General features: G+C 45.8%; 2 protein-coding genes across 2 annotated transcripts; both read left to right on the top strand.

Annotated features, from left to right (window-relative positions):
- Window positions 1-263: 263 nt before the first annotated feature.
- On the top strand, window positions 264-4,352 carry TMIGD1 (transmembrane and immunoglobulin domain containing 1). Its single transcript, XM_058817633.1, has 6 exons — window positions 264-342; window positions 1,257-1,535; window positions 2,429-2,707; window positions 3,495-3,598; window positions 3,873-3,901; window positions 4,228-4,352. Exons 1-6 carry the CDS (start codon window positions 264-266, stop codon window positions 4,229-4,231), a joined length of 774 nt encoding a protein of 257 aa, XP_058673616.1. The 3' UTR covers window positions 4,232-4,352.
- A 1,455-nt stretch (window positions 4,353-5,807) lies between these two features.
- On the top strand, window positions 5,808-21,828 carry BLMH (bleomycin hydrolase). Its single transcript, XM_058817759.1, has 12 exons — window positions 5,808-5,862; window positions 6,293-6,490; window positions 6,862-6,971; window positions 7,584-7,725; window positions 9,024-9,112; window positions 10,417-10,509; window positions 13,965-14,120; window positions 14,608-14,766; window positions 14,864-14,931; window positions 15,445-15,562; window positions 17,207-17,276; window positions 20,845-21,828. The coding sequence occupies exons 1-12, from the start codon at window positions 5,850-5,852 to the stop codon at window positions 20,994-20,996; spliced, it is 1,368 nt and encodes a 455-aa protein (XP_058673742.1). The 5' UTR covers window positions 5,808-5,849; the 3' UTR covers window positions 20,997-21,828.
- Window positions 21,829-24,704: the final 2,876 nt, after the last annotated feature.

Here is a 24,704-nt window from a genome sequence, read left to right as displayed (position 1 = left end):
TCCAGAGATGGGTTCCCCTGCCTGACAGGTGATCAGGGACAGCAAACTCATGTAATGGAGATTAGAGACATAAAACCCCTAGAATCTGCTCTGGAGTGGAAAATGCCCTGCAACAATGGACTCAGTTCATTCCCTGGTGACCCTGTGCCTGCTGTGGGGCTCTCCCCGGGGTTCTGATGGCTGCAGGGATTAACCCCTGCGAGCCCTGGGCAGAGGCAGCAGTGCTGTGATTCTCTCTCCAACAGAGCCAGCTCTGCTCCGAGATGGTGCAGAGACACAGCCTGACCATCCCCCATGGAGTGCCCGTCCTGGCTGTTTCCTTCCTGGCATGTGTAGCCACAGGTAAGCAATGGAAAATCCATCCTGCCTTTGTCCAGGCCCCATCACACCAATTATTGAAACTGCCCAGGGCTGGGTGATGTGCCACAGCAGCATTTTTATGTTCTGGAGATCATCCCCAGAGGACTGTCTGAAAACTGACCTCTGATTTGAGAATAGCAGAGCAGGGAATGGAGAAATGTCAGTGTTTTCCAGCATTATTGCAGTAGGATGATGAAGCCACAGTTTCCAAACCTGCTCTAAGCAGTGATAAGTGTGATAGGTTTGGCCACCTGGGAACACCTTCAGACAGGGAACTTCAGGCTTCTTTATATTCACAGGACCTTAATACCTTTATAATCTGAGCTATATTTTTAATTTATTATTCTATGGCCCAGGTTGCAGTAGCAAGTTCCATCCCATTACAATAATTTATTTCCCATACTGCTTGTTCATTTAGGATGTCCTGAGGTTTGTACCTTTGACAAATTGCAGCTCTGCAACAGCCAGGATACAGCTGAGGGGCTGATGAACTCATTTATACTCCCAAGGGCATCCTGCTCCAGCTGAAAAACAGAGTATCAAACAGTGAGCACAGTGGGGCTGCAGCAGTGATTGGCAGCAGGAGGGTGATGGGATGGGAATGACCTTTTGCTGGGTGTCACAAGTCCTGGCTTCAGACATTTTGTTGTCACAGGTCAGGCCTTGTTCTGGCAGCCAGCTGCAAAAGGCTGATTTTTATTTTAAATAACTGGAGGGAGATTTGAGATGAAGACACCTTCTTGTCTCAAAAACTAACATTCCACCTGAAAACAGATTGAAACCTGAAAGTCTCATCCCTCCTTCAAGGTGGAGGCACGGAGAAGCAAGCATGGCAGTTTTTGTGGGAAGAGTATGGCTCAGGATGCTTAAATGTCCTTGTCCTCCTTCTTCTGCAGGTGTGGAGCTGTTTGTAAATAACCAGGCTGCTGACTTCACCCTGTCCACAGGGCTCAGCCCTGCCATCTCCCTCTCCTGCCTCGTGCACAACAGCAGCCAGGCCGAGGAGCTGCTCTGGTACCGCGGGGATGGGCAAGTGGATCTGAAGGATGGGAATAAAGTGAACATCAGCAACATCTGCATCTCCCCAGTCAACGAGTCTGACAACGGGGTCACCTTCACGTGCAGGCTGGCACGGGACAGGGCCGTGCAGGTGTCTGTGACCCTGGATGTGCAGTGTGAGTTGCTGTGGTGGATTCCTGTGTGGAAGGGCTGGGGTGGGATGGAGTCCTGGGCACAGCAGCTCTGTCTGGGGCTGGGCAGGTGTCTGTGACCCTGGATGTGCGGTGTGAGTCGATTCCTGTGTGGAAGGGCTGGGGTGGGATGGAGTCCTGGGCAGAGCAGCTCTGTCTGGGCGGTGTTTTGCACCCTTGTACGCTGTCTTCACCGAGAAAAAATGCGTTTAGGAGGAGATAAATCACGTGATAAGGCACTCCCTTCCTGCACTGGTGCTTATGGCTGATCTAAGGGCTCTTTTATAGGAGTGGGTGGGTACCTTAAGAAAGATACTCTGGATATTTCCCTGCCTCCACCTAGGTTATTTCCCAAGGATACAAGTCAGGGCAGAGGAAATACTGGAGTGAAAGTCTCTGCCAATGACTGCCCTCCTCATTCCCAGGGATCAGGAAAGGCTGTACTACTGTGATCTGTTAGACCACTGAACAAGGAGCACGAGGGATGTGAGAAGGGAACTTATTTTGTGGTAAATGTGGGCATTCTATGAAGTTGGAGCAAGGTGGGGTCAGCCTCTTCTCCCAGGTAAAAAGTGATAAGAGGAAATAGCCTCAAATTGTGCCAGAGGAGGCTTAGATTGGGTATTAAGGAAAATTCTTTTACTGAAAGGGTCATCAATTCCTGGCACAGGCTGCCCAGAGCAGCAGTGCAGACACCATCCCTGCAGGGATTTAAAAGATGTGTAGATGTGGCACAAGGGGACATGGTTTTGTGGTGGCCCTGGCAGTGCTGGGTTAAAGGTTGAACTCAATTTGAAGAGGCTTTTCCAGCCTAAATGGTTCTGTGGTTCTATGAGCAGCATTACTAATGACCTGTTGAAATGCATTCCTGTGAACAGTCCCTCCCCATCTGAGTGGAGAGGAGACCCTGCACGTGGAAGAAGAGAAAGATGTTACCCTGACCTGCAACTCCAAATCCAACCCTCAAGGCCAAAGCACCTGGTTGAAGGACAGCCAGAGCCTGACCCTGCAGCAAAATCGGCACAAGCTGTACCAGACCAGCGAGGTCTTTCAGCTCTCCATCAGCAAAGTGCAGAAATCTGACAATGGGACCTACACCTGCCTGGTGGAATCACGCCTGGGAAATGGGACAAGGGATTTCCACCTCATCGTTGAAGGTAGCAAGGCTGCTGCTGATTAATAAGCTTTACAAATGACTCTCTGTTCTCTTTTATAATATCAACAATCCATTTCTATTACGTAGTGTAAGTGGAGTGTGAAAATTCCCTGTGTGGATTTCTGAGGGCACAGCAACAGCAAGGAGCTCTCCCTGCACCTGTGCCTGGGACCACAGCACAGGAAGGGCCTCTCCTGCTCTACCTGTTGTTGTTCAAAAGCATTTGGCAAGTGTGACCTGGGGCAGGCTCATCCCACTGCTGCTCCTCCCACGCTGACAGGGCACACTCAAGTGTGGGTTAAAAGCACCTCAGGTCTTGTGTGAAGCATCTTACTGTGGCCACAGGGTTCTGTCATGCCCAAAGAGCTGCTGAAGGCAAGAGAAGTTGTGCTCCAGAGGTGACTCCAGGGGCTGGGTGCTCAGGGCTCAGACTGGTGACACTAAATCACCTCTGTCCCTTTCATTTCTGTCCTCCTGGCACAGGGAGGGAAGCAATGTTACCTGTGTCAGTGGTACCTCTGGGCTGCCTTGTTTCTGAGCGTAACACTGCCTGGGGGATCTTCTTCAGGATCTGATGTTTCAATCCTTCTTCAGTTCACTAAAACACAGGCTCAGCACCCTCCTCTCCAGGGGACTAACACACAGAGTCAGTCTCTGAACAGCAGGGAGAGCAACAGTTAATTCAGCAGTGACAGCTGTGGGAAATGTCTTTCCACAGTCCTGTGAAGTGTTCTGGGTTATGTGACTGCACAAATTTCTCACATATCCAACTACTTCTTTCCTGACAGATAAAAAACCTGTTTTTCCCAAGGAGGCTGTTATTGCTGCTGTCGTGGTGGTTACAATCACAATACTTTTTGGAATTGTGGCTCGAATAGATAAATTTCTTAAGGTATGGAAAGCTCTAATTTCATAGGAAAAAAAATAGTATTGTTTGCTGCAGTGCCCTGTGGTTTTTTCTACCTTTTCTATTCTATTTCATAATGTTGCTTTTCACAGTTAGAAAACTGCTACAAACTACCTCTTGCTTTAGAATTACCAGTAGACAAACCAAGCATTAGACATTTCATGTGGAAGGCATTATGTACTTGCAACATTTGTAACAATATCCCCACGGCCAGGAAACGTGAATGATAACAGGGCTGCTTTTTTTCTTTTCTTTTCAGTGCTTCAAGAAACCAAAAGAAACAGCTCTGTAAGTATTTCACTGCTTATTCACACCTATTCCAAATGAATTCCTTCTTTAAAATTAAGTATAATAAACCCACCCTGCTCTTGCTCTGGCTGGTGAACATCAGCCCTGTCCCAGCAGAAAGGGGTCCCTGGGAACATGACAGGACACACAAAAATCCTGCCCTTTTCTGTGTGTAACCACTGGAAGGGAAAAATCCCTAATATCATATCCTCAGCCTGCTGGCAGCTTTCTGGAGCTGAACACAGCCCAGATGAATTCAACTTACTTGTGTTTTTTATTTTTTTCTAGGAGGTGATTTTTCATTTCTTCTGTTCATTTTGCTGCAGGTAAAGAACACCCAGAAAACATCATTTCTAGTGGTCAACCAAAGCCATTGTGTGAGATGATGAGATAAAGCACCGAAACTGGTTTTTTGGGATCAAGTTTATAAGGTTTTTTTAAAATATAAGTGGTTCTTTGCATCTGTTGATTCTAAGCTGCTGCTTAGAAGGTCAGAACTGTTAGAACTGGTCACTGGGAACCTTTCCTTGGAGCACCATTCATGAGGTGATGCCAGCTCTTGCCCTCCAAGCTTATTCCAACAAGGAATGCATGTGCAGTCAGGCATGTGGGATGTGGATCAGTCTGCAGAGCAATCTCTACTGCATTGTGATGGACACAATAAAGTGAGGTGTTGTGCTGACAGCTGCTCTCTGTCCTTCAGTGCCATTCCACAGGGCATTGGGGTGATGGCCACCCAACTCTCTGCCCCTTCCCAATGATCCTCTGGGCATCTCAGCTTCTCTTGCCAGGGCAAAAGCTGCCTGGCACTCAGCACTGCTGCTGCATGTCCCATCTCTGTGGCTCACCAGGGCTTGGGGCAGCCCCAAGTGCTCGATGACACACGGTGAAGTCCCAGTGTGATTGCTCCAGCGGCACGATGGGTGGAAAACATCTCCATCCATCCCTTCCCCCAGCAAATGTGCCACTCAAGCACTTTTCTCAAGGTCCTGGAAAGCTGTTGAGGCCTCATCATGCCTTGGAATTGTCCATTACTAATGCTGTCAATAAACACTGCGTGCTGTAAATCAATTTGAGGCAGTGAAGCACCAGCATTCTTCTCAGAGGAGCAGGCAGTTCCTCAAGAGGAAAATTCAGCAGCTTGATCTGGAGTGTGATCCAGAGCCTGTCCTTGACTCCTCAGTGCTCAGGGAGGTTCCTCAAGGTGTCACAGCAGTGCCATCTCATGTTTCTGGGCTCTTGGCCTCAACACCACGAGCCGTGGAGAGCTGTCCCAAACCTTTCTGGTGACATAGTGTGCCCAGTCTGTGCCCCTGGCACTGACACGAGCTTGTGCCACAAACAGCCCCCAGCACTGACCCTCTGTGGGGCGGGGAGATGATGGACTGCAGGAAGCGTGGAAGGGTCTGGAGCCGGGGCTGTGTGGGTGTGAGGGCTCCCTGTGAGGGGCCCGTGTGAGGGGTCCATGCAAGCGGTCGGTGTGAGGGCTCCCTGTGAGGGGCCAGTGTGAGGATCTGTGCGAGGGGTCCCTGTGAGGGGACAGTGTGGGCGATCTGTGCGAGGGGTCCCTGTGAGGGATCCATGTGAGGGGACAGTGTGGGCGATCTGTGCGAGGGGTCCATGTGAGGGGTCCCTGTGAGGGGCCGGTGTGAGCGATCTTTGCGAGGGGTCCCTGTGAGGGGCTCGCTGTGAGGGGCCGCCGAGAGGGGTCCGTGTAAGGGGTCGTTCTCAGGGATCGCCGCCATGCACCGATATCAGGCGCCGGCGTGAGGGTTCTCTGTGGGGGACCGCCCCACCGGCACTAATCCTGTCCCTCGCCTCTCGCCGTCCGCCCTCCCGCCGCCGCTCCCCCCCTCGCCCCCGGCCGCGGCCCCGGGCCCCTCTTCCGGCTTCCGGTGCCGGCGCTATAAGAGCCGCTTCCGCCTGGGACCGTGCTGCCGGTGCCGCCATGAACGCCCGCGGTGAGGGGGGGCCGGGGGTCCGTCCGTGAGGGGCGGGTGCGGGCGGAGGGGGCACAGCGGCACCTCAGCGATGGAGGGCGGATACCGGGGAGGGGGGGATTTTGTCCATGGCGGGGATGGGGGCGGGGGGGCTCATCGGTACCTTAACAGCGAGTCAGGGAACGGAAATTCCCGGGGAAGCGAGGGGCTTACCGGCCATTACCGAGGGGTGGGAGACTCATGGATACCTCAGCAATAAGCCGGGCGGGGGGGGGGGGGAATTACCGGGGGCAACGAGGCATTCCGGGACCTTACCGGGGCTGTGGGCAGGGATAACGTGCCCATTGTTACGGGACCGCAGGCTCTCCGTTATCAGCGGTGGGAGGGTGTGTGCGTGTTACCGGGTGCGGTGCCGGTGGCCCGGCCGTGACCCTGCCCCGCTGTCCCGCAGGGCTGAGCACGGAGAAGGCCGTGGCCTTCACTCGGCGGCTGCGGGCCGAGCCGCAGTTCCTGCTGGCCCAGAACGTGGCCACATGCAACGACCCGCTGGAGGTGTGCCTGCAGCGGCAGGTGGTGCAGGACACGGTGCAGGTGTTCCAGCACGCCGTGCCCAACGAGGGCAAGCCCGTCACCAACCAGAAGAACTCCGGTGAGGGCGCTCGGGGCCGGGGGCGGTGTTTGGGGGCTGACTCCTAATGCTGATCGTGCTCCGGAGCCCTTTGTCCGGGCTTCGGGGAAAAGTCGAATTCCTGCAGCATCCCCTTGAGTTAATAACACACGTTAGACTCTCCTTAAGTTAATAACACACGTTAGACCCGCAGCGTTTGCCTCCTTTCCCTCCTGCATGGTGTAACTGAGAGATGTGCTTGCAATGAAAGATTTCAGAACACCTTCAGAGCTCTTTGGTGTTGCCAAAGGCTCGAGGCAGAACTGTGTCATGAATCTCGTGGTGAAAGGAATTGTCGTGCAGCTCCTGAGCACAGGTGTTCCACTTTAATTCCTGTTCCTTTGATCTCTCAGGGAGATGCTGGATCTTTTCCTGCCTCAACGCAATGCGTCTTCCTTTCATGAAGAAATACAACATTGAAGAGTTTGAGTTCAGCCAGTCCTATCTCTTTTTCTGGGATAAGGTACAGTTGTGTAGGTTGTTGTAGGATTGCTTATGCAATCAGGTGTTAGTGTTGGGACAGAGCTTTTTTTAGGCTGCATTGTTTTAGCATGTATGAGAGGAAACTTCAAAAGTTCCTTAAAAATGTGTTTTAAATGCAGGTGGTCGAGCACAGTGGGACTTTCAGCTTGAGAAGAAAGTTGTCAAGATGTTGATGTTTTGGAGTAGTAGAAGACTTTTTTGTCAAGAGTTCTGTATATTTGGTAGTTCAGGGGAAACATGACTGTAGCTCTGAGGTTTCAGTTGTGCTCGTGTGTGCCTGCTCCTCCCCCTAAGGGAAATTAAGCAAATCTAGTGCTGGTTTGGGTCAGGCTTCATTGCATAACTTCTGCTCCCCATTTCCTGTTCCCCTGTCCTCAAGCTCTGTGTGAAGTCACTCCTAAATATTTGTTCTAACAAAGAATTTTATAGGGTAGCCCCTGGAATGCTGGAGGGGAAAATGAGGATTTCATTGGATGAGCAGAAAGTTGCTTCATGTATTCTGTGCTTGCAAAGAACTGAATACTCAGCAATTAATTAATGCATAATATATCAGACTTACGAGGGTTGGGGTTGTTTTACCTGTGTGTTTCAGGTTGAGCGTTGTTACTACTTTTTAAATGCCTTTGTGGAAACAGCTCAGAAGAAGGAGCCAGTGGAAGGGAGACTGGTGCAGTTCCTGCTCTCCAACCCCACCAATGATGGTGGACAGTGGGATATGCTGGTCAACATTATTGGTGAGAGAACTGCTCACAGGGAGCCCTTCCTGAAACTGCAGCCTGCTTTGAGAAATGGGGGATGGAATAGAGTAAAAAATTGACCTTGAGACCTGGGAATTGGCTAAGGCACATGATGCCATTAACCACTGTGGGGTTTTTTTTAATCAAAGACTTTTTTGGGGGCTAGATTATAAATATTGGGTTTAAATCTTGTCTGGCATCGCTTTTGCATAGTTCTGTTGATGATAAAAGCTCAGGTGATGAACAAATAATTAGATAGCCCTGACTTTCAGGTTAATAACAGTGTTCAATCCCCTTTTCCTGCAGTCATCAACTCAACCTCATTTATTTATAGCCATGTACAGTCTTTAGGGCACATGGTAAGGGAAAAGCCCCTGCTGGACCCAGGTGTGTTTACAAAGCAAAACTGCTTGGAATTGCAGCCTGAAGTTGGTGTAAAGATCAGTGAGAAGGAATTGATGTGGAATGTGGCACTGCTGGTCTTACAGAGCTCCAGGAGGAACCCACGCTGCTGGAGATACTTAATTACAGCAGCACTTGCTCTCATTTGTGTTGTGAAGCAATGTGACACCTTTGTAAATCAACAAGGCAATAATATAAATTTAGAATCACAAAAGGAATTTGTTTCTTTGAAGCCTGGAGGTTCCTTTTTTTCCTCTTCCCATTGCTATAAATACTTAATCAGGGCAGAGATTTTGGCTGCTGCTGTTACATCCAGAGCCTTGCATGGTGAGATCTGTGAGTGGTGCTCTAATGTAGGAAGCCATGAGCTGCTGCTGGTGTTTTATAAATGTTGAGCAGGAAAGGAGACTGGGAAGTCAGTTTTGACCTTAGATAATTTACATGGAGTGATTCACAGGAGGCCCGGTTCTTTAGAAGGTATTTCAGGAGATTAATTTTAAAGTAATCAAGGTTTTGTTTGTTTTTTTTTTTTTGGTTTTTTTTTTTGTGTTTTTGTGGGGTTTTTTTGTTTTTTGTTTTTTTTTTTTTTTCCCAGGGCAACAGGACTTCTTAAAGCACTAATTAATTCAGAACTTTTAACTGTTGAGTTAAATAATAGTGAGTAGTTCAGGGATTCCACTTACTGGGATCCCTGTGGAATGCAGCTCAGAGTTCAAGATTCAGTCACAAATTAAAAAGTAAACTTTGGGTACTTGTAACCTTTAAGCAAGAGCCTTTCTGTTATAATCTCTGCACAAACCCAGACTCTCTTTATCGTTCATGTAGATATGAACAGTAGGGGCATCTATTGTGTGAAAAAGCCAATTGTTAACCTGTAGTTTTATTTCTTTTAGAGAAGTATGGTGTTGTCCCCAAGAAATACTTCCCAGAGTCTCACACCACAGAGGCTACCAGAAGGATGAATGAGATCTTGAATCATAAGGTAAAATTGATTTAGATGATAAAATTTAGGGGAGGGGATGGGAATGAATCTGCTCCAAATGTTCCTAACCACCTTATCCTTACTGGCCAAAGTGTTAAGTGCATTCAGCAACTTTCAGCAACTTAAATTTATTTACAAGCAGCCTAAAGTCTCAGCAAAGTCTGATGTTCATCTTGAAACATGGAGCAGGAAGATGAGATCATGGAAGTAGTCCATTGTCAGGCTTCAGTACCTTGAAAGCACCTTTTGTGGTTTTAGTAGCAGTTATTCCTAATCCTCAGATTTCCAAAGATTTCCTGACATGTGGCTGCTAAAATCTGTTTCTGCAAAACCAGCACATGGTGTCTAAGTGTCTCTTTCCCACCCTTTCAAGTATCTCAGCTCCCTGTGTGCCAAGGTTTCTAGAGATGACTGCCAAATGTGGTGAAAAAGATGGAGGAAAAAAATGTATTTTAAAAATGCTGCATGTTAAAAATCAGCTTTCAGTATAGAAGTGCACAGCTTTGTCTGAAGGAAGGTGTTAACTCCCTCCCTGAACTGCAGAAATGAATTAGCCTGGGAAGAGGCTGGTGTAGGTAGCTAGATGGAAAAGGCAATTAAAACATTTTTTACAGTTTGCTACATTTTTTCCAGTTCATATGCTGCATGCTCAGGGAGAACTGCCTGCTGAAATCCACATAAAAAATGCAAAATACGTGGTGGAATGAGCTTGGACATTTTAAATGTTGTCAGTGTTGTTCTAATCCCGAGCATGGCCAAGCAGCTGCTCCTGAGGGAGCCCCATCACCGTTCCTGGCCTTATGGATGGTGACACTAATGGGAAGCTTGTGCTGCTCTGACTGCAGCTGTGCATGCAGTGGGGAAATGCCCCTTTCTTTTCATCAGCCAGGAGATCAATTATGCATTAGAATTGCAAAATAAATGTGACAGTGTGAGGAAAGTGTGTTCTGTGAGTCACAGGCGTGCTGGTGTGTGTGGATGTTGTGGCATCACTTGTGGGACTGAGGGAAATCAAGCTTTGAGAGCTTAATGGCTGCAAGCCTCACATGGAGGTGGTTGGAAATGGTAATTGAATTGTGACTATTTGTTAATTTTTTAGTTGTATTTTACTTCAACAGCATTCAATTATCTTGTTATTTGGTAATGAATTAATCTCTAATGACACCTCTGAAAGGTCTTTTCATCCTGAAAACTTTTTGTGAAGAGTAAAATAGGTGCTGGAAACAAGCAGATGGGAAGTCCTGAAAATGATCAGGTGACACCTTTCACACCCTTTATAACAAAGTGACTTTCTCTTTAAACAGATGAGAGAATACTGTTTGAGGCTAAGAAATATGGTGGAAAGTGGAGGAAGCAAAGGAGAACTTTGTGCTGCCATGGACATGATGATAGAGGAGGTAAATAAAGTGGTGTGACATGAATCTTGGAACACAAGGCTGGAATGGATGAGATTGCTTCTTTTCTTGTTGTGTAGCCAAAACAAGTGCCTCTTGTTGCTTAACAAAGTGGTTTTGGAGCTGTTCAAGTGAATTTGTTTTGCAGTGGCTTGTTGCTTGCTTCATCCTGAGTTTTTCTAATCCTTCCAGACAAAGATTTTGAATCCATAGGTTTCAGAATGATATTTTACAGCCATTTGCACCTTGCTGTAGGAAAAGCAGCATTTTGTGCCTTGAGAGATCAAAAGGTTGCCCTGTCTGGCTCTTAGAAATAACAGGAAAGGCTGAAATTTGCATTCTGATGGCTTTGAATGCAAATCTTGTAGCACGAGTGTTGTGCAAGGATTCCCCACAAGAGAGCAGAAAAGAACCACAAAAGGGAGGTGCCTGCCCAGGGCTGAGCCCAGCTGAGGGCTGGTCCTGGGGGGCAGCAGAGCAATGAATTGCAGCATGGGTTTGGCTGTGAGCTCACTCCATCACTGTCAGTGTCTGCAGTGCCTCAACCTCCTCCTGCTCACACAAACCCACATAACTTTTCTCATCCTGTGCTGCTCATACTTGATTCCTAAACTGCCAAAAATAACTTAAACTTGGGGCTGCTTTAGTGTGACTGAGTTCATGCACTTTAAAAAAAGTATTTAATTTGTTTCTCAAACATACACTGCCAAGTGACCCAGTGGTTAATGTATGTCTTTAGATGAGTCAAGAAATCAAATGTTTTGGTGATGTGTGTTGGCTTTTTCTGCAATCCACTCAACATCACTGTTAGGCAGAACATACCTTGGGCTATCTCTGTAGAGTTTTAGTTCCACAGTAATGTGTTGGTTTAGGTTTTGAAAATTCATCTTTGCACCTCATGTAAAATTATGTAGCTTTTTATAATCTAATTAAGGTTAGGGTTGCAGAAGAAAACTGATTTGTGTTCCTTGGGTTTCATCAAAACTGTTGTGAAATTCATGCTTTAAGAATGCTGTGCTTTGAGCCTACCCCAGAATGTTGCCAATCTGCACTTGGTTCAAAGGTGAATTAATGCAATGTACATGCAGTGTGTGTCCAAAAGCCCTTGGGGATTCTGCAGCAAACATCAAAAGCTTCCTAGAGATGGTCGTTCTTAGGGCATGGACACACAGTTCACTGCTAAATATTTCCTCATTGATTTAGAGCTTCTTGCCCTCTGACAAGAGATGCTGGAACTGGCATGAAAGGTTCTTCACTGATTGCAGTTTCTGTTCTGTAAATGGTTGTGCTTCATTCTCTGAGGTTACCACAGCCTTTTCTCCTGCAGTAGTACAGGTGGTTTGCATGTGTTTGGATGTGTATGAGTGGTGTTGCCTCTGTATTTGGTTTTGTTCTGGGAGGTTCTATTTGCATAGCAAATCTTGGTTTGCTCCTGCTGGGAGCAGCACTCAGCTGAAATGGGGCAATTGTTATGGAACATGGGATTAAATATTCACTCCAGAACTGTATAAACATTCTTATCAAACCAGTGCACAGTGGGTCAGAAGCTGAAATCAGTGCAGTTCATGCAATAGAATTTTTCTTCCTTTGCTGTTCTCTTTGTAGACTCTTCCTTATCAGGAGTGTCCTCCTTTTCCCCTCCTCATTTGTTTTGGGGTTTAGCACAAGCCACTCTATCTTTGCCTTATCTTGCTTCTAGTTGTCACTAGGGCAATGTAAGTCACCTTTTAGTTTAAATATGCTTATTTTATTTATTGGCAGAGGAAGCTTGTGAGATCTGAAGAGAGGGCCTATGTTGGGTGTGGTGGCAAAACAATTGAGGGAGGCCATTCCAGGCTCCAGTGCCTCTGTTCACTGGAGACTTCTGTCTCCATCGTTTTCCTTCCTCTGGCTTGGTTGCTGCTCTCCTTTCAGGCATTTTTCTTGCTTATTTTGTGTTCATGGCCTCATCTCTCAGTGCTTGCAGTTATCTGAGGTAATGTGGGTGTAGCCACAGCAAATGGTGCCTTTTGTGCAGTCTGTGCAAAATAAAATATTTATAGTAGTTCAGGGGTTTATATTTGCTCTTTACCATATTTATTGAGAAATGTGTGAGTTCCTGCAGTAGAAGCCTTATGCCCACACCCTGGTTTCAACCTGTAATTAATCTTTTCACTTGTTTTCTTAATTTGCTCGGAGCAAGAACACCTTTATTTAGCAGGAGCACTGCACTCCTTTTGCTGCCAGCACAAAGAGCACATTAACATACAGCCAGTTCCCATGGATCAGCTCCAGAAAGAGTTAAATCAGCTTTGGGAAGGTGTTGTGTCTATTCTGCTGTGTAAGTGTGAAGATTGCCAGGCTGGGCAGGCTGGCACAGACCACAGGAGCTGGATCCCAGTGCAAAAGGTGCAGCTGAGATTTGACTCCCTCTCCTCTTATTTAAAGTAACCTGAAGGTTCCTTGCAAGGAAGAGGCTTGTGCTCAGGACATGGACAGAGCTAAAGATCAGTGTCAGCTGAAATAAAACAGATTCAAACCTGTTTAACTGTGATTAAATTCCCTGTCCCCAGAGTACCTGTGGCAGGTCCTGCTCTGTATCTTTAAAGACACTCATGTGGTTACACTGCCAGTGTTGGCACATTTTCTGATAAGCCCTGTGAGAAAGTACAGTAGTGGTTCTGAAGTGCAGCTTTATATTCTGATGTTCAGGGAGGCTGATGACTTGAAATCTGGTCAACTTTTTGTGCTAAAAATCCAAAGATAGCTGCCAGCTGCAAAGGATGTCACAGGCAGCAGGCAGGGAGATGGAATTAAATTGCATAACCTGCCAGCTCAGCCCTAAACAGATGCTAAATGTATTAAAAGAGATGAGGAGATTATTCTGGGGTTTTGAAAATAAGCAAAGGCCCATCTTTCAAATCCAAATGAACATTACAATAAAAAATGAATTAGTACAGGGAAACACTGGGATAAAATGCCCACATTAAAAGGTCTGGTTTGTCTCTGCATGGGGCAAACCAGCTGGTGGAGCAGGTGATGCTGAATGATCAAGCCTTTAGAGAATCAATTTGAGTAAGTTTCTCTGTCAGTGTTGGAGGAGCTTCAGAATTACTGATAAAATGTTGTAACGAGGCTGGGTAGTGTCCTGTTTTTGCTTTGGGCTGCTGCATTCCTAGGGTAACCTGGAATCAGTAAGCTTCTGTTTTGCCTGGCGGTTTACCTGAGAACATGGAGTGTGAGGGTGGAGAAAGAAGCTCTGTTGATTTTCCTGAGGCCTTTCAGATTGGTTTTGAACTGCTGAACCACCAAGATTTCAGGAGCTGAATCCAGATATTGATGTGTGCGTGTTCAAAGGCGACCATTAAGATCTCACTGGTTCTCACATGGAGAAATCCAAGCTCCAGTGGCATTGCTGTGGTAGGAGAGGCACAGCTGCATGTCCAAGCAGGCTCACAGCTGTTTGCTTCTCTGGGCAGGTATTCAGAATAGTGAGCACTTGCCTGGGCAGCCCTCCGGAGACTTTCTGCTGGGAGTTCCGCGACAAGGAGAAGAATTACCACAAGTACGGCCCCATGACCCCGGTGCAGTTCTACAACGAGCATGTGAAGCCTTACTTCAACATGGAGGACAAGGTTGGGCATGCTGAAAACTTTCCAAGGCCTTTTTTTTTTACTGCTAAGCCATTTATTTTCCACTGTTGCCAGTGTCTGCAGCACCTGGGATGGGCACAGCTTGCCCAAGTCAGTGTGTTTATTCTCCCTGTTTGTGCTGTTTGTGCTCTACCCCTCAATTATCTGGGATCTTGTGTTGCAGTCCACAAGGGTTTTGTAATGATAAAATATGCAGTGATCTAATCAGTTGTAATAGGTCATAAGGCAGGCATTAGAGAAGGAATTACACACAGAGCTGCTCTGCCACAGTTACGAGGTGAACTTGTGAAACAAAGCAAAAAAAGCCCAACAAGCACAACCTTAAGAAACCTCTTATTTCAGCCAAGTGGCTTGTTTGCTAATGGGGCAGACAGCTGGCTGGGACAAAAGCCATTCCCTGAAATCCTTCTAGGTTCAAGGATTGCAGTTATGTTGCACCGTATTTTATGACATCTTGGTTTTTTGGCAGATTTGTCTAGTGAATGATCCTCGACCCCAGAACCCCTACAACAGGCTCTACACAGTGGAGTACCTGGGCAACATGGCTGGAGGGAGGAAAACTCTCTACAACAACCAGCCTGTGGAGGTCCTGAAGAAATTGGCTGCAGCATCTATCAAGGATGGCGAGGTGGGTTTGGTTTCTCTTTGTGGGTGGCACAGTGCAGCCCATGCCATGTAAAGCTCCTGGGATTTGGCCCAGACATGACCCTTCCTTCTCTCTGCAGGCTGTGTGGTTTGGCTGTGATGTGGCAAAGCACTTCTATGGCAAGCTGGGAATCAATGACCTGAATATGTGAGTAGAGAATCAAACCAGGCTGTCATTTGGGATCCTCAGTGAGGATATGAACAGTGCTTTAGTTCTTTCTACATTGGATTATAAACCCCAAAAGAGTATATTTAAGTAATTCAGCAGCAGAAGAATTTTTTTACTTGTTAGTTTAATCTGAATCCTATTAAGATGCACTATGAGTAGCTGTAAATATTCTTACTTATATAAATGTCTAATATATGGTGAGCGAAACTCCTAAAGGGATCAGGTTTTGCATTTATTCTGACATTAAAATTGGTTGAACTTGTATGTTCCTGGCACAGGGCAGTCTCCTGATCCCCTGACTTTGTCAGCACTCCCCCTGCATCCTTTCTCATCTCTCTCACCAGGGGACACCCTGCTCTCTGGAAAGTCTTGCTCCCTGACTGTGCTTTGTGTTGCTCTGGGAGTTCCCTGGAAAAGTGCCTTGATAGAAAATCCCATCAGAGTTAGGAAGCTTGCCTCTATTTCAGACTGGCTTATTTGTCTTTCTGCTAGATTTAATCATGAGCTGGTGTTTGGTGTCTCCATCAAGAACATGAACAAAGCAGAACGATTGATCTTTGGGGAGTCCCTGATGACCCATGCCATGGTCCTGACAGCTGTCACTGAGAAGGTAGAGTCTCCCTCCTGGAGTTCTGGTGCTGGCAGGGATGTGTTGGAATATCCTGAGAGATTCTTTGTGTCCTGGGCTCACTCAAAGTGTGCCACAACCCCCTGGTGCACAAGGCTCGTTGTTTATTCCCTTTGTGTTGTTTGTGTCTGAGTGTTCAGAACTATAAATATTTAACAAGGAGTGAAGAATTTTAGACATCTCAAAGGACTTTTTTCCTTTTGCCCGCAAACTTGGATTGGACAACCACTGCATGGTTAGTCCAGTCTGGTTTAGAGCCTGAAGCTCCTGTTAAAATGCTGGCAGGAGGCATTTGCAGCAGGGTTAATCTCCTGCAGCTCCCTGGCATGTGATCTCTGACCTCTAATTAGGGAGGGGAAGTGGTGTCCAGCATAGCTCTGTGGCAAACAGCAGGCTGAGATGAATCCACAGTTAGATCTGCTCCTGGCACCATAACAAAGCACATAATGAAGTAAAAAGAAGCATTCAAAAACTTACAACTTGGGGTTATCTGCAGGGTTGATGTTTCCATTTATTTCCAGAAGCTGTCATTATTAAAGTTTCTTTGAAGTGATCTCTTCCTGTCCAGCTTGACCTTGGCTTGAGAAATAGCAGCTTGCACAGCACTGAACGAGTTTGCCTGAGCTGTGGAGTTTTGAGACTTGAGGTGGAACTGCTGAGTCATAAGAACGTTCCAAGTTACTTTTTACAGCTCAATTTTTTCCTGTTTTCTGCATTCTGAGCTCTTAATGTTTCCACCATGTATCAGATTGCACAAACACCTCTGTAAATATCCAACTGAAAAACAAGGAAAACTTTGTAGGTAGTGCTTAAAAACCTTAACTGAAGGTGCTTTGAGAATCTGAGTTGTAAAATGTAATATTTTGGTTTTACTTACTTTTTTATTAAAAGGCTTTGAAGATTTAAAAAAAAAATTACAATTTTACATCATCAAAAATTGATGTGGATTAAATGCACCTTTTTGTTAAAAAGTTATTCTACATGAATGTGCTCTTCCCAATTTCTGAGAGCATCCAGAGTTGACATTCTTGGTCTGGGAGCTCTCAAGTGTCCCACCTTAAGGAGTGTTCTCTTTTCAAGGGAGAATAGAAGCATTACACCAATAATCCATTCAATATTAAAAATGGATTTATGGGGTGTTTTTTAGGTTAGTTTTTTGTATTAAAATATTTTAATTGCACAGCACCAGACTTGGAGCTGTGTCCTTCAGCTGGATTCTTCAAGGGTTTGCACTTCTCTTACCAATGCTGTTCTGAATTCTGACATTTCCTTATTCCTTCCCTCTGATTTCCAGTTCAGGCAAGTTGTGCATCCTGTGTTTAATTTCCCTCATTCCCTGATGGGGGACAGGGACAGCAGCTGAAATTCTGTGAGTCAGTTAAGTCCAAACTAGAATTTAGTTAAATTTCAGCTGCCTGATGAAATAAATATTGACTGCAGACTCTTCTTCACCACATTTTATCTAAGTAGGTAGATGAGTATTTTATAAAATGGCATTAGCAAGAAACCATTGGGACTCTGAGGAGCAGAGCTCTGTGTGTTCCTGGTGCTGGGTTTGGAAGGGGTTGCCTGCTCAGGTGTGGCCTCTCCTTCACCACTGACTGTCATGGGCTTGTTTTGGCACAGGATGGGCAAGAAGATGCATTTGAAAAATGGAGAGTGGAAAACTCCTGGGGAGAGGACCGTGGCAATAAAGGTAATTTATAGTCATGAGAGCAGAAAGCTGAATGTTTGGAAATAAGGATGTGGCAAGGACAATGAGGCAGCTCTTCCTACGTGGAGTGGAGGGGAACTCCATGATTTTTATTATCTCCTGAGTGAGAGGAGATGTGGGCTCAGCCATGGCACAGCCTCAGTGGTGAGTGTGCCAGGCCAGACTCTGTGTCCCCAGGAATAAGTCACTGCTGGCCACATTTTTCTGCTGCACATTAATCCCAAACGTTGTGCTTGTAAGACTTGGTGTGGCAGAACTTTCCCAGGATGTCTTGGCTTTCTTCTGGGAATAGACTATTTTTGGAGAACTCTGTTTTAGGATGTGGTCTTATTTATAAGCTTTTCAATAACATGAACAACTCAGAGGAAAACATAGAGTATTCTAGGAAGTGTCTTAATTTATGTTGTGCCCTCTTGGTCTTGCAGTAGTTTCTGTTCTGAGTTAACTGTATCCATTCACAGCAAAGTATTTCAATAAAAATCTTCAGACTTCACAAAACAATGAAACTGTTGATGTCCAGCCTTCAAGGCTCAGCAATATGACAGCAGTGAAATGTTCTTTGGAATGTTGGATTAAGTGAAGAAGCCAAATCAATGCTGAGGGGTAACATCAATGGCTCAGGGCAGCAGCTGAACCCTGACACTGCTCCAGGTGGTGCCTGCTGGGCTGGGACTGAGCTGTGGCACTGCTGTGCTGCAGCATCCAAACCCACACTCACCTCTCCAGAATGACCTTTAGAGCTGTGAAGAGGAGCTGGTTGTTCCTTTGAAATAAATAAAATAGGAGCCCAGAGTGACTTGAATAACCCTGCCCTATCTTGTCCCCATGGCATCTGTGTGGCTTTGCAGGCTGAGTCACTGTCCCTTATGTGCCTCATGTACCAGGGGACACCCTGCTCTCTGGAAAGTCTTGCTCCCTGACTGTGCTTTGTGTTGCTCTGGGAGTTCCCTGGAAAAGAGCCTTGACAGAAAATCCCATCAGAATTAGGATGCTTGCCTCTATTTCAGACTGCTTTTTTTCCAGGGAACTGAATCCCTGAATGATTTTCTTGGGTATGGCCAAATGAGCTGCTCTGGAGCAAGAGGCAATGGGACATGTCCTCCAGGGCTGCTTCCCAAACCCTGGGAGAGGTAACTGAGAGTCACAGAACCATTTAGGATGGAAAAGCCCTTTTAAGGTGCAAAAGAGTCCAACTGTTCACCCAGCACTGCCAAGTCCCCACTGAACCATGGTCCCCAAATGTCACATCTACACATCATTTAAATCCCTTCAGGGACTGTGACTCAACTTGATGGGGTTTCTTCTCCTTGCTGCCCTGATTTTCCACTCTGCAGTGTCCAGGAGTAGCTGTGTAGGAGGGTGAGGACTCAGAGTTTGCCTGAGCTGTCTTTTAGTGCCACTGAGTCTGTATCTCACTGTGATAAGAGTTAAGATTTTTATCTTATCTGCCTTGTTAAGGAATTGGGAAGCTGTGCTTGGGTAAGTCCAGCACCAGAAACCAGAGTCCACATCAGTGAAGAGTCAGCCAAGAATGATGCTGAACTTGGCACATCCCAGCTGGGTGTGGGGATGGGATGTGCCCCAGCTCCCAGGATTTCTTGGCCAGGGTGACCATGGGTCCAGCCTGCAAGAGAACACCAGGGACTGCACTGGAGTCATTGAACAATGAGCAAAGAAATTATTTTTTTGTGAGGAAAGAGCAGGCTTTTTTCATGTGGGGTTCCCTGTTTTCCCAAGTACAGTCCAGGGTGCCAGGTGCCACCTGTTTCCCCTGACAGGAATGGTGAAAGACTGGAAAGGTTTGGGAATTATGGGATGGTGTCAGTTATATGCTCACACTCCAGAGTGGCAGAACTGAAATCTTGTGGCTTATCCTGGAGAAAGGGAACCCCTGTGAACCAGCCCAGCTTTGCCTCTCCTAAACATTTAGTAATTCCATTTATATCTGTTGTATAAGCGTTTCTGGAACCCTGTGTGTTTTTCCTCCAGGAATGAACACAGCTGCTGACAAACATTGCTTGTTTTCTGAGGTAAAAAAGTCACTTCCCAATCAAATATTTCCTTTCTGTTTTATTGGCTATTTTTCAGCCACACAGGCAAGTTGAATTATTCTGAGTAGTCCTTTGTTCTGGAGACACACAGGACGTTATTGCCTAACTTTGAACCCAGCTTATCCCATCGGATATCTGTTTTTAAAAGCAAGGAAGAGGAGAGTACTAAATCACACTGTGGAGAGGGGTCCATCTGCTTGTTTTGGCATGAGAGGAGCTTTTTTAGGATTCATCTCCAGCTAGAAGTCAGCTCCCTTTGGGCTTTTCATGTCTTGTCTTGGCTGTTGCTCCCCTGCAGGAACAGACACCCCGTGTCTGTGTGTGCATCTCTCATCCCAAAAGTGCCCTGGGACAGAGATGCTGTTTGTTTGCTGTCCCTGGGCAGGAGTTCCAGCTCCAAGGCTCTTTGGGGACTTTCAGGGGGTTCCCAGGTGTGTGTAGGGTGTGTGAGTGTGGGTCTGCAGTGCCCAGGCCTCCCCAAAGCTGAGTTATTTGCATGTTCTGCAGTCGTGCTCGGCGCTTCCTCCCGCTCAGACGCCGCGATCCCAATCGGCCGCGAGGGACAGGATGTCAGAGGCAGAGTTCATTAATCCTCTCAGGGTGCAATTACTTGTTGGCTCTTGGGAGTGAGAGGTTTTTGTGTGTCCCAAGAACTCATATCCTGAAGAGAGGATAATCAAGGCAGCTCCCTTTGGCAGTGTTTCCAAAATGGCTTCTAGCTCGGGTTACAGTTGATAGGGGTTTTAATTTATGGGATTATCTGATCTCTTGCTTTAGAAGCAAGATGGTGGAGATAGATGCATTTATTGTCCACATTCTTTGAACATTTTCTTGTTTCATTTGATTGTGTGATGATACAATATAAGGACACAAGGAACTTTATTACATAAAGCCTTCTCATCTCTCTCTCCTAAATGCTTCCTTTCTCACAGCCACTCTTATATTCCCATTTCACCTGGAATACCTTGTTTCCAGAGGCAGCTCTCTGCTAAAACCTCTGAAGTGACTTCCCTCACTCCCAGTTCAAGGGTGCTCACTGTCATTTTCATATTAAGGGAGACAATTTGCTTCAGCCTAAGTGTGATTTAAATGGCTTTCAGGAAAGCAGTGGCTGCCTCTTACTGCAAAAACTAAACCAAGAAAGTTTTCTTAGAACAGGTTGGTATTCACCTGAAAAATTCTAAAGCTTCAATAGATTCAAATGTAATGTTCTGTCTTAAAGGCTTTGTAATTCCCTTGAGTATTCTCAATGCCCATTTTAACAGAGCAAACATAAATTATGGATGTTCTGGCTCTTGTTTTTCCTGGTGGGCTTCTTGCCTGACCTTGAGGTGCACACAAAGTACATCCTGTATGTTAACTTCCTCGAGATATTTTTTGCTGTGTTTTGAGAGATAACCAGGGTGACCAGGCCCTGTTTAATGCATCACTCATAGGTGAGGCTTATCTGTGGCTGCTTTCCTGCAGTGGCTCTGAGCTGTGATGCTCTTTTCCCCCAGGTTACCTGATCATGACCGACGACTGGTTCTCCGAGTACGTGTACGAGGTGGTGGTGGACAAGAAGCACGTGCCCGAGGAGATCCTGGCCGTGATGCAGCAGGAGCCCATCGTGCTGCCAGCCTGGGACCCCATGGGGGCCTTGGCCAAGTGAAGCAGGGAGCATTTGCCTCGCCATGGCCATCAGAAGTAGCTGCAATAGAGAATTCCAGTGGTCGGAAGCCATAGCCAAACGATAACGAGACCGAGCCCTCGGCCTGGTCCCTATTCCTGAAATGTAAGTTAAGGATCCTTGGGAAATAGCGCTTCACTGATCCCAGCTCTCAGACAGGCTGCTCCAAAACTCACAAGGGAAAAGGAAAAAAACCTCACAATGAAAGCAGATGATAAGTGCTGTCAATGGCAGTTTGATTTTACCTGAAATTTTTAATGCGAATCACCGTAGTAATGTAGTAAAATTATCTTTACTGATGTTTTCCCTAGGAAAAATGGGCATTAAAGGCCCTTTGGAATTAATAGTTAGGTGATTGTTAGAGCAAACATATTGAGATAATTAACCAATTATGATCTGGCTTGTCCTATAAAAACTCCCCAAAAATATTTTATATATTTACAGTTTAGGTTTTGCTGAAGTTTTGGAGGGGATGTATGAATTGAAACTGCTAAAAATGACCTTTAGAAAACTTTCTCTTCCAGCAGAATTGGGAAGGGGAATGGTTTCCTTGAGGTATCCAGTTCCACTTGGTTTTATTCTTCCATTATTGAGCTGGGACTGGATAACCCCCCCAGGGGCCAGTGCTATGTCTGTGTGCACAGGAGCGCTATTTTTCAGTTATTTTAGCAAGAACAACCATAAATATGTTCACAGGTGGAGTTAGTGTCATGCTCAACAGAAAAAACAATGTTTTAATTGCTGCATTTTATTTGGTTGTTTTAAAAAACAAGATGGTGCTATGAAGCTTTTGAATAAACACTTTCTAAAGTGACTGGGACGGTTCTGGTTTCTTTTTTTGAAGAGGTGCATGGAGCTGATGGAATGGGAAGATGTTGGTGAGCTGCAGTGAGGGTGTGGTGCCTCCATCACAGACCTGGTGCAGAAATGGGTACACAAATGTCAGAAATGGCACTGGTGGAGCTGATCCTCCTTTGGGCAGGGGGATGGAGCAGATGATCCTCCAGGGACCCTTCTGGGATCTCATGCAATCTCCACTTTGTGCTGTTACTTGAGTGAAGGCAAGCAAACAGTTCTTGTACTCCCTGGTGGATCTGACACGGAGCCAGATCTCTTGGAAAGCTGTGCTATGCACAATATTTTCATTATGACTAATGCATGGGCTGTTTTGGGGGCTTTTTCCTCCTCCAAAAGGTCAGTAATTTTAGTCCTTCAAGATCTTTCTACTTATGACTTTAACACCAGTTCTTCTGTTTCCTCTCTGCTATCTGTGAGTGTGATATCAGCCAAGGAGAATTAACTTTTTCTCCAGAGTTTAACTGACATTTTTGTTGCTGGTGCTAGCACCGATGAGGATTGAGCTTGATAAACTCAAAACTGATTCCAAGCCAGTTTTTGTTGGTTTCAGTGTTTTAAGGTATTGTCCAGCCTGTGCTTATCTCCCCAGTTCTTGCCCAGATACTTCCCTGTACACTTTATACAATAGTGCTGTGATTTTTTTTCCTTTCCTTCAAATAAGCACAGAAAATCCACATGGCTGAAACACATTATGGGGAACGAAGCCAATCTGGCAGCAGCACTTGTGCCTTCATGCCCTGTGATTTTGTAAGTTCTTTCCATGGTGGAATTGGGAAGGGAAAGGGGGAAATGCACATGCCAAGGTGAGAGCTGTGGTTTTTTCCTCTGGGGACAGTTGAACAAAGAGGTTTTGAGGTTTGTGCTGGTGCCACCAAGTCAAGGACATTCCTCTGCCTGTGGGAGACAGCCACGGAAACTTTGGTAAGGATTGGTGCCTGCAGGCTCTTTATCCATAAACACCTTCCAGGTGGCTGCTTTTAACCTGTGGTTTGAAATGTGGGTAAAATCTGTGGGTGGAATGATTCCCCATGAACTGATTCCCTCCTGGTGTGACTTTCACTGGGTCCCTCTGCCCCCCTGTCCTGAGGGAGAGCTCAATGATGAGATCAGCAGCCCTGAGATAAGGCAGGAGGCAGCTGGGTGATGATGGAGCTGCCTGAGGAATTCTCAGGGTCCTGCTCAGCACAAGGCACAGCTGGATCCAAGGAGAGCCTCAGGCTCTCCCAGGTGTGTGGGAGAGACTTCACAGCCAGGGATTGCTCCCAGTGAATTGTCCCAGCGTTTCTGCTGAGGGTGTGCTGGAGGAACAAGCCACTTAACCCCTCTCAGTACACAGGAGATGCTTCAGAGATGATAAAAAATTAAACTTTCCAAGGGATGGAATAGAAATAATGTGGGAATAAGCCGGGCTTGCTGCTTTGTTGTCACTCAGCAAAGAAAGCTCTGTGAACTGTAAATCCAGACTATGAAAAAGTTAACATACTAAAAACATGCTTTGGTTAGAATAAAAAAAATTAGTGCCCACTGTATTCAATGCTGATTTCTCCCTTAGTTTATACATTATATTTATCCTTTGCTAAGCTTGATCTTTAGATTGCTGAGGAACCAGCTGACTTAATAGTTTCCATTTCCAGTTTGTCAACAAAACCATGCAGTTTTCATGTGAGAATTCGAAGACAGTTCCCCTGACAGGTGGTAAATATTGACAGATAATATTATGAAAGTCAACTCTCTCAGATTTGAGTGGCAGAAAATAACAACAATTCCTAATGAGGGAACTGAGGAGAGTTGTGTAGTGGTGCTTTGTGGGTTCTAGGAATCAGATTTCCCCATTGGAATGTGCTCTTAAAGCAGTTGTAGTGGAAATAACAAAACCTCTCCAAAACTCATCCCACTGCCAGATGTGCATCCCAGCAGTGTGGAAAATAGCAGGAAAGGGCAATCAGAATTTCTTTTATCCCAAAGCCAATTGTAATAGCTTCTAAATGCAGTCTGATTGCTAACTAAGGAAAGATATGAACAAACAAATATTGCAGGATTTGTTTGGTTTGTGTTATTTGGAAAATTGTTCCAACCCTTTTATTGGCAGTGAATCAGAGTCACTTGCAGAGCCATTGCTGATCTCACAGAACAGTTGGTACTACTTTTATGAGGTCATTTAAATGATGATTCCCATCCTTGTGCTGCTTTATCTGTGTGTCTTGTGTAAAGTCCATTTTCTTTCTCTTTTTTTTTTATACTTTCTCTAAATCATCAGAATTTCAACCAACAATGCCCAAATTTCATGAGAGTCCGGATCTGGCTCAGTTACAGCCCCTGAAAGTTTTTCACTTATGAGATAAATAAGGTGTTACAAGGTTAAGGGGTTTTGCCTGACATCCCCAGTCTGTTATTTCTATTATGTCCCAAAGGCTCCAGACTGTTTGGCAAGAAATTCAAAACAAAAAATCCCAACACAACAAAACCAAACCAAATAACTGCTGCTGAAGATAATGAAAAAAACACCTGAACCAAAAGGCCTGGGTAAGGCATAAAAAACCTACTCTGAGCAGAGACTGAGATGGAGAAAAACATCAGGCAAAGGTTACAATCCCTCTAAAATTTTTTAAAACCCAAGATATAATTATGCAATGAGCAGAAGGGCTTTCAGCAGAGAGAATTCATTTCTTGTAAGCAGAAGGAAAAAGTGATTTTGGAAAACCCCTTCCAGTCTCCCAGCAGTGGTGAGCTGGAAATCTGTTTGGAAAGTAAAGGTGCAGACTCCTTGTGCTGCCCATCCTCTCAAGAAAGAAAAATTCTGCTCTCCAGAGCCTGGGGTCTGACCCACAGCTG

Source organism: Ammospiza caudacuta, chromosome 20 (genome assembly GCF_027887145.1).
Source record: "Ammospiza caudacuta isolate bAmmCau1 chromosome 20, bAmmCau1.pri, whole genome shotgun sequence".
Lineage (NCBI taxonomy): Eukaryota > Metazoa > Chordata > Aves > Passeriformes > Passerellidae > Ammospiza > Ammospiza caudacuta.
The sequence above is the reverse complement of the archived record's forward strand: the minus strand, read 5'-3'. Positions and strand labels throughout refer to the sequence as shown.

Excerpts from the sequence above, each read along its gene's own strand:
- TMIGD1 (XM_058817633.1), top strand. The coding sequence starts at position 264 with ATGGTGCAGAGACACAGCCTGACCATCCCCCATGGAGTGCCCGTCCTG. Across the intron at positions 2,708-3,494 it reads TTTCCACCTCATCGTTGAAG|ATAAAAAACCTGTTTTTCCC; the intron begins GTAGCAAGGCTG and ends CTTTCCTGACAG. Across the intron at positions 3,599-3,872 it reads GAATAGATAAATTTCTTAAG|TGCTTCAAGAAACCAAAAGA; the intron begins GTATGGAAAGCT and ends TTTTCTTTTCAG.
- BLMH (XM_058817759.1), top strand. Across the intron at positions 7,726-9,023 it reads TATGCTGGTCAACATTATTG|AGAAGTATGGTGTTGTCCCC; the intron begins GTGAGAGAACTG and ends TATTTCTTTTAG. Across the intron at positions 17,277-20,844 it reads AGAGGACCGTGGCAATAAAG|GTTACCTGATCATGACCGAC; the intron begins GTAATTTATAGT and ends CTTTTCCCCCAG.